The 9,593-nt window shown below is 38.2% G+C and overlaps 1 protein-coding gene across 2 annotated transcripts; it reads right to left on the bottom strand.

Moving 5' to 3' along the window:
* Positions 1 to 51: 51 nt before the first annotated feature.
* Positions 52 to 9,478, bottom strand: LOC127953007 (ataxin-7-like protein 3). Of its 2 annotated transcripts, XM_052551895.1 has the most exons (13): positions 9,218 to 9,478; positions 8,492 to 8,609; positions 8,213 to 8,345; positions 7,197 to 7,368; positions 6,811 to 6,908; positions 6,665 to 6,687; positions 6,516 to 6,561; positions 6,357 to 6,394; positions 6,185 to 6,253; positions 5,892 to 5,935; positions 4,704 to 4,775; positions 1,695 to 1,831; positions 52 to 1,614 (listed from the first exon to the last, which is right to left on the bottom strand). In XM_052551895.1, the coding sequence occupies exons 2-13, from the start codon at positions 8,540 to 8,542 to the stop codon at positions 1,367 to 1,369; spliced, it is 1,131 nt and encodes a 376-aa protein (XP_052407855.1). In that variant the 5' UTR covers positions 8,543 to 8,609; positions 9,218 to 9,478; the 3' UTR covers positions 52 to 1,366. The 2 variants fall into 2 exon arrangements, with proteins under 2 accessions (XP_052407855.1, XP_052407856.1); XM_052551896.1 differs by lacking the exon at positions 4,704 to 4,775 and having other exon boundaries at positions 9,218 to 9,475.
* Positions 9,479 to 9,593: the final 115 nt, after the last annotated feature.

Raw genomic sequence — 9,593 nt, forward strand, 5'->3', positions numbered from 1 at the left:
TTTTTTTTTTCTGATGCGCACACAAACACACAGAATGAGTGTAAGAACATCGAATCCTGAGAAATGTTTATTTAGACTATTACAGAGCTACTACAGTTCACTGAGAATCAGAGCAATAACTGAGCATCATAGAAGAAACATCCACCCACAGCAATGGTATATCAGAAGTTGTACCAAGTTTTTTTTTTTTCTCCATCATGCAGACATTTGAATTCACATTCAGAGAAACTCTCAGATCATTTAAACGTTCAGCAACAAAATTCACAAATGACAGCTCAATGACATTTTTTTTACTGAAAAGACAGACAAAAAAGCGCCTATAAGGGCTGGATTTTATCCATTTAAGTGCATCTTCAATTGCTATTTTCATTTCAGATTTTTTTTTAACCAAACATATTTTATACAAAGCAAGCTGACATCAAACATAAGTGCTATAAGGCTCACTGAACTCTTCAGCCATTTATATTCAGAGACTTTGTACTCTTTGTACAACTTTGTATTCAGAGAAAATGCATATGTAACAGATAAAGGAGTCAAAAAGCCATGATTTTAAAATAATAATAAAAAAAAAAATACATTGACACTAAATAAATAGAGTATCAGACAAGGAATATTAGCCATGACAACAAAAAGAATATTAACTTCAAAAGAGACACAAAAGGCAAAAGATTGTGTATCCACAGATTTGGCAGAAAGCTGTCACTGGCACTAACTATGCAAGTCCATTATTTAGCAGAGTATGAATAGTAGTTTCGCTTGCAGAAAGCAGCTGAGAAGAGATCAACAGGTTGCAGTAACATTAGGGAGACGATATGAAAGAGAGATACCCTTTAAAACCAGTAGAGGACATTGCACAGATGAACCTACAGTAAAACAAGAGCCACCAGGGAACAACATTTTTGCAACATCCCATTCACATTCATACAATCTGTCCAACATTCACCATGCACACCATGTCACATTTTCAGAGTCACTGTAAACCATACCTCATGTGTACACACACACACACACACACACACACACACACACACGAGTAAGCAGTAACACAATGACAGTGAGCTGCATAGTAAAATAAAAACAAATGCTTGCTCCAGCTCACATCCACATAAAAAAAAATATTAAAAAGAAAATAATCACAAAAACACTCACTTTTCACTGTGCAACACTGTGCCATAATAAATGCACTCTCTTGTGCCCCAGATGCAAATGTCTGAAATGGTCCCCAGATATTTTCTCTCTTACACACATTCAACAGAGAGGTGTCTCATCTGGTTCATAAACCTTGAAATGGTGGAGACCGGAGATCACATAAGAACTCATCAAAGCTATGATCACAAACTCTGTGTGTAAATATGTTGCCTGTTCCTCAGTTCAGGTCATCGTAGATGCTAGGAATTGGGGGAATGGGCAGTTTTGGTCGCTTTTTCCGACTGGACAGGCCCAGTGGGTTCTGGGAACTGCTGCTCCCGCTCCCACTGCCTACTGCTCTCTCTCGGTCTCCTCTCTCTCGTTCCTGCCCTTTGTCCCGCTCTCCTCCACCTCCAGTGGTAGTCAGAGTCAGTGTACTGGGCTTTTTCTTTTTCTTAGGCCTCTTAGACTCAGAGTTATTGGTGCCTGAAAACGAGACGATGAATAAGTGGAAAAAAAACATGGACAGAGTGTGTCGTTTTTAAAAGCGTTCATGAAAAACTCACTGGCTTTTGAAGATGCAGAGTCTGATGGCGAGATATCAGAGGAGCCGTCCCACTGGAGGCGAGACATTATTAGCTGGCCATCAGGGGCATCATAGCCATCGTTTTCCAGCATTGTTTCAGAGTCGGGCAGCGTCGACCTATCAAGCAGGAAGCAAGATATGACTACATATAGACACATGCTGAATAAACACACATTTAACAAATACCTCAGTTTAAAGAAACAATCAATGGATTCTAAACCAAAGAGATATTTGCAGATGAGCTGCCACGGTTTCTTTCGTCACCATTTATTTTATATGTTAGTATGGCAAATTGAGTTTTTATCAAGCATTATTAAAATCTTGAAGCCTAAGAACTTTTTTTTTTACTTGCTCTGGATAACTGCATCTGCAAATTTCCTTAAATGTAAATGAGTCTACAAAAGCTTGGAAAAAAAGTTTGTTAACATCACTTAATGTATTAGCAAACATGAATTAACAATGCACAAAACATTCACAATACATTTTTTACATCAACTTTTGTTAATATTAGTTCAGAAAAATACAGTTGTTCATTGTTCATGTTGGGTCTGGAATACATTAAATGACTATTAGTTGCTTAACAGATTTTTATACTAATCAAAAATGCACTAAACATTTGCCAACATATAAATGGTTACTGAGAAAAACTTTGCATCATCCCCTTAAAGGGATAGTTCACCCAAACATTTGAATTCTGTCACTCATTACCCACCTTCATGTTGCTCCAAACCCGTAAGACCTCTTCAGAACACAAATTGAGATATGTTTGATGAATTCTGAGAGCTCTCTGTCCCTCCCATAGACAGCAATGTAATTACCTCAATCAAGGCTCAGACACATAGAAAGGACATCGGTAAAATAATCCATGTGAGGTAAGGGGTTCAACTGTAATTTTACGAAGCTATTAGATTACTTTTTGTGTGAAAAAAATTTTAATAAAATTATTACGACTTTATTCAGAAATTTGTCTCCTCCATGTCATACTGGCACCATTTTGGAGAGTATCCACTGAATATAAACAACGTATGCTGTTCTGTGTCAGCTGCTCCACACGGTCTGAACAAAAAACAACGTATCCACAGAACAGCACAAGCTGTTTACAATTAAGTAAAAATAAAAATAATTTTACATATAATGTACATTATTGTTTCTCTTCTATGCCCTGCCATTCTGAAACGCGTTGATTTTTACAAAGCACATCGTTCTGAAAAGGGAGGCGTGTGCTGATTGGTCATAGCCAGTGAATTGTGAATCCCTCAAGCATGTGACGGAAATGTTACAGCCCTTAACGGACTGTGAAGCTGTGTCCCAGCAGGACAAGACTCAGTCCAGCTGCTCTGCTCGTGTACATCCCATCATCGGTTCTCTTTTAGCAGTTCAGTCAATGTAGTTAAGAGTAACTGAATAACTTGGGATATTGGTTTATTTCGCATCAGAAGGAGTGTCAGGAACGGAATTACTGCATACTGGAGACGCGAACCCTATCAAACCCTATCAAGTTAAATAGAATGATTCATTCACAATCTGGACATCACTAGACGAGACAAAACCAATTAAACCCATAACAAACTAGGCATTTGTTGCATCCAGTGCGGACATTATTACTGATTATAATGAATTATACTGTCTTTTTAGGTGTTGCGTTGCATATCACACTGCATAAACAATGTCTGCATTTGTGACTGGAGAGACGACAAACGCTACTCTACGCTTCTCAAAACTTGCGTATTAATCATCATTGGAAATTATTACATTATTTAAAAATTTACTTATATGCTGTGAGTCAGAAACACTTTATAGAAACAGCCTTTGTGCCACAGACACATTGTAGGCTACTGGATCAGGAAACAGTCCTCATCCTCCATAAAATGCGCAGCACACATCTGAATATTTGGGTTGAACTGTTCCGGAACAGTGTTGTAAATACAACTTAACAACTGATTTCTAATTTCTACGCCTTCTTTCTTTGCCTGAACATTTGGTCGGCGTTATGCAAATCTTCCTACATCATGATGTAGACATGTGGAGGCGTGTTTAAACAACCTGTTAAAGGAGGGTGTGGTTGATTATACTTTTATAAAGAATATCTATTTGGATTTGAGACTTTAGTCTTTGCAACTTTACAGATCTTCTTTATGAACCAAGAGATTGTAACACTCCAAAGAGAAAGGAATTTTTTTTAATCGCATCATATGACCCCCATTAATGTGTGTTCTGAAGACGAACGAAGGTTTTACAGGTTTGGAACAACATGAGAGTAATTAATGACACAATTTTCATTCACTAAACCTTTAAAGTTTAAAGGCATTCAGAACACCACAAAATCACAGTGAAACCGTTCTTGTTGCTAGGAAACACCTTTAAATGGAAAACAGTGATTTCGAAAATTGGCTCAAAATATTAAACATCTTTGATATGCACCGTCTGGATGGAATCATGAAGTCTGCACACAATACACTACATGATTTCCTGTGAAATTTGTTAGCTTTTGACTGCCCAAAATCTGCAGACTGACTGTGGCTTTCTCCAACTAATGTTGGCTCTTCCAGACTGCAGATTGTGAAAAAAATCTGGGAAAACATTGAGTAGTGCATTCCAGCCTTTAGTTCACAATGCATTAACCAATGTTAACAATAGATGCAAATTTTGACTCATTTGACTTATGAGTATTAGTAAATGTAACAACTAAGGTTAATAAATGCTTGGTTTGTTTATTACTAGTTTGTCAACAAATAAAACCTATTTGTAAAAATTAAAAATCACAGCGGACTAAGCTGTACACTGACTCCAGATGGTGTGCCTCAAGTCTCAATACTAGGACCTTTTAGTTTTTCACCTTTATGTTTGGGCAGCTGCTACAAATGATCGCAAGCTTGATGAAAAGAGGTATATTATGAGAGAGAGAGATGAAAGGAGAGGAAAGCAGGTGGGTACACTAATTGTTTTCTGACAGGAAGAGGTCAGGGTTGGGAGAAGGGGTGAAACTCACGCGGACGGCCCAAGGAGGAAGACCCTGACTGCCCTCCTCTGTTCGTCCGTGTGCTGGGGACACCGCTGGGACCTGCCAGGACACAACGTGGCATTATGCACTGCACCAGAGACAATGACGGGCAAGAGACTGGGTGAACACTACCAGCAGGATTGGAAAGGGGGCTCTAGGGTCAGATATTAGCATTTAGGGAAAAGGGTTTCAGTGCTGGCTGATGTTCAAGAAGTCTCTTGCTCCGTAAAACAGGCAGTGCTTTAAAACAACCTATGACTGTCCAATTGAGAAATTATGGTGCACTTTTATGTCCAATTGGAATGGAGACAGATTATTTCAATTACATTTTATAACAAAAGTGAGGCCAAATGAAATGACATGGGAAAGAAAACTGAAAGGTGAACACCAATCAAAAATATGGGGTTTATATGTAGTTGCCAGTTGTGTTCCGTAAAATCAGTCCCAACATAACATGATCGTTTCCATTTACATGAATGAAAAAGATCATGCGTTCACACATCACATGCACAATCAATCTTTGGTTCTTAAGCAGCAGCACACACTAACACTTACACATTCCTGACACTCAGTGAAACAGTGAAAAACTACATCCCTTTTGACTGTACCATTTCACTGTACTTCTGATCACATGACAGACTTCGTTAGAGCAATAGTTCACTCAAAAATTTGCATTTTAATCACTTATTCATCTTCATGCTGTCAAATATATCATATTAGTGATTTTTTTTAAACAATTACAACAGTATGCTCTTCTTTTTTGTTATGAAAATATGTTCATACAGTAAGTGCTGAACAGTTCAAAAGCTACAAACATCTCTACATCTAAATGTTCCTTAGTGCAGGGTTATAAGTAGCCTTAACATAGAATAAAAAAAAAAAAGATGTTTAGGCCAGGCATAAAATGTGCAATGCCCTTTTATCTCCTAGACTGGTTTTACAGATGTTTCAGCCTTCAGTAAGTTTTTAATTCTCATAATATACACCTGGTGTGGAAAAATACTTACTCTTTGCTGGCAGGAAAGACAGCAAACTTGGTGACTTTCAGTCAATAAGGTAATGGAAACAAACTCTAAATGCCAGTGAGTGTACCACAGTGCGCATTTGTAAGAATAAATCACAGATGTTTATTTTCATGGCTTCCTGTTGGTTCACAAATATGGACTGAATTCTTACCGAGTACACATCTTCTTTGTGTGCTCTGATACGACCCCACATTGCTGAGGAAAGAGAGAGAGCATGTTAGCAAGAGGTAAACTCCAGTGCATCAGGAAAGGTCCTCCAGCTGGGATTCAAATTTGGGATACCCATAGTGCAACAGCACTGTGCACTGAAGATGAATTAAGTCTATATAATATTAAATAAAATCAAATGATTATATAAGAATATAATATACCCTTAATGATATATTCTTAATATAATAATATATTCTCTATGTAAGAATATAATAATAATTTAGAATAATTTACCGTAGTCAGTATGGAGCGCAGATCCTCAGGTCCCAAAGTCTCGTAACTGATGCCAGAGCTGTAGTTATACTGCAAGAGTGAATGAGTGAGACAGAGAAACAACCATTGTAACTGATGTAAAAGAGAAAGCAAGAACCAGTGTTATACATATTAAAGTAATTAATCATCTCACCTTATATACGTCTGGATTGACATTACTGCTGAGCTCTCCTGCAGAGCGACAACACACAAAAAGACTCACAACACATTCAAGTGAAGCCTGCTGTCTGTCATGCAGTGAACTACCTTTAAACAACTCCTGAAAGCTAGATTCAGTACGAACAAAACCCACCGTTCTTGTGCTTCAGGGATTTGGATCTCCTGGGAGAGTTTGGATTCTAAAACACACAGAGCTATTTTAAATATCATTTTCAATGTATTCTCATTTAGAATATTTGGCTTGCATTTTCCACACGTTCATATCTGCTAAACGTTTAATACCTTTTCTGACTTTCTCTTCTTGGCTGTGAGAATAAGAGATTACACGTTATCATTAGTTATTAAAATCAGGCCTATGATAGATAAAAAAGAGCAACATTTAGAGACGAACAGTGGTGTAGGAAGTAAGAGGAAATAGTTAAACTCACCTTTCTTTTCTGAACCGTATGACCAGTCATTGTCATTGATATCATCATTGTCTTCCTGATCGCTTTCTGACTTGCTTGTGTTGTTGCTGCTGGCTATTCTGTAGAAAGAGTAGAACGATCAATGCTTTGAAACGTCAATGGCATTTTCCCCTCAGGGAACAATAAAATCTCTTTGTCTGGCAGAAAGTGCAATCTTTGGAAAATAATTGTTAGAAATGTGACACCCCCAACTCATTTTCCCACCAGTACATGGCAATAGACTAAAACACTGAAGTAAAACAACAAAGGTCAGACATTAGGATGAGTAAATCATTTGTCAACTATTGCTTTAAGCATTCCCTTCACTGAATAATGAGCTAATTGGTGTGAGCTCACAGCCCGCTGACCTGCGGTTGGCTATTCGACTGCTGTTGCGGCCCATGCCGAGACACTTCTCTAGATGAGGAGCGAAGCGAGAAGCTGCAATACTCCGGCTGCAGTTGGGACACACACACTCCTTATTCTTCCACTGGTTGTACACCTGCCCAAAGATGTCCACACCAGGCTGGTCCACTATTTCTACATCAGAGGGAACATAAGGTAGAGACACACTGGCTACGTTTACATGCACCCCAAAAATCTGTTTGTAGTCGGATAGACGGCTCAATCAGAATGAAAAACGTTCATATAAACACCTAAATCGATCCGATTGAGCTCGATCCGAATGAAATTCGACCGGATTGAAGGGGGTGGTTTATTCCTCTTCTAATACGATTGAGCATGCATGTAAACACTCGATCGGATTGAACCACGAAATTGAAAGGATTGTGCATGTGCAATGACGCAGAAATATCGTAATGACGTATGACACACAGAACAAGCAGCTCTTCCTTTTGAATAAAGTGTTGAATAAATGTGTGTCCTGTCATTATAAAACTCTTTCACTCGGCAGCTGTGAAGTGAGCAGGACAACCTTGTTTTGGAGACTCATCCACAGGAAACCTGTTTTGGGCGTGGGGAGGGGCTTTTTTTTTTTGCGTGATAAATATGAGCAGCACAGCAAAGTGGTTTACATGTATATTTATCCATAAACGGGTAAATATTAAAACAAATAAAGAAACCGTGTAGGAGAGTGGTTATTATGTGCAAATGGTGAGAAACTCTATGTTATCTATGTCACTTTCACTATTTGAGCAGTGTGCACGTCAAAAAATCTATTCCGCTTTGTGGCTTGTGACATATAAACCTGCACATCAACCCGATCACTTTATTTAGTGTTCATGTAAACACTACAATCAGATTCATCAATCGTAATGAATTCAGTCGATTGAACAAAAAAGTGTTCATGTAAACGTAGTCACTGTAAAAGCATGCAACCAGGCTTTGGAAAAATTTCAATTGTTTATTTTTATGACTGACTCACCAAAATCCTTCATACTCTCTTGGTCCGTTTCATCCAGGAAGAAATAGCCCTGTTTGACCGCCCTGTGCACCTCAAAGCACAGCCCTAAACAGGCATCTTCCACTAGATCCGAGTAAACGTCATGAGCCAGGGCCTACAACAACAGCAGAGAAATGTTAAACTTATCATCATGCATCTTATTTGTCTGATACAGGCTAGTTATTGGACCTGAGATAAAAGATTAAATATACACCGTTCTGTATGTATCATATATTAAACTCATTATCTGCAACCCTTTACCTCTAGCTTGGTGTTATCCAGGCCTGACAGAGACATATCCTCCATTCTCATTTGCAGCAACTATTGTAGGAGAGCTCTCATTGTTGACAATGCTGAAAGAGCAGAATTTGGAAAAACACTGAAAAACACAAACAAAAGGCACATTACATCATGTGTGACATCATAATATCATCATCCTACTACCTGAAGATAAAAGTATGCTTTTTCAACACAAAAAGAGAGATTCAACATATCAAAATAATTAGAAAAGCAACAGAAAACAATTTAAACAGCCGTTTATACCTCATTTGATCATATTGTGAAGTATGTTATCAACTCAATGTTTGTTCTTAAAACTCAAATGCATTTTCTAGGATATAAAAGGTCCATTTTATAACATGCGTTATGTTAATAAATTATGTCTCATGTTCGGCAAGCTGATACATAACGGGGATACTGTGAAAATGGGCGGGACAAGCAATCATTCAGCAAAACAGCAGGCAAATAATATAAACGATCTCCAGTAATTAATAACCCGTTTATATTTAAACCGAGTAAAACTGTTGAAAGCACATATGACATTGTAAACACATCTGACAGGTATGACTGTGGCACAGCCCTGTCTTCTCTGTTATATTACTTTCCATATGAGCGGGTTTGGGAAACACTGTTACAAAGTAGAAACTGACACCGCGCCCAGAAAAGCAAATTTTGTTGCGCTCTTGTTTAAATTGTATCTCTACTTACCAAGACTGAACGGGCCGGGTCTTGTCATTCACGGACCCGCTGCTCTCTAGATCAACGACCACATACAACAAACATCCTCAAAACAAACGTACATATGAAAATAGCGAGAATATTATGTAACAAAAATGATTAGATGCCTGGTTGAATAAGTCGTTTGAGTACAGATGATGTTTGGAAATAAAACAACGCTGCCATTTTGGCTCCGGTTAGACATCACTAGCCTATCACCGATCTGAGACGACACATCGATTGATCTGCCTCGAACTCTGTCCAATCTCGTATCACCGTAAGTACGTAAACACAAACACTGACGAATGAGGACTATACGTACATGTGGCGGCGCAGTCACATAAATAAAACAATTACGTATGTAATT

Source organism: Carassius gibelio, chromosome B3, assembly GCF_023724105.1.
Source record: "Carassius gibelio isolate Cgi1373 ecotype wild population from Czech Republic chromosome B3, carGib1.2-hapl.c, whole genome shotgun sequence".
Taxonomy (NCBI): Eukaryota; Metazoa; Chordata; class Actinopteri; order Cypriniformes; family Cyprinidae; genus Carassius; species Carassius gibelio.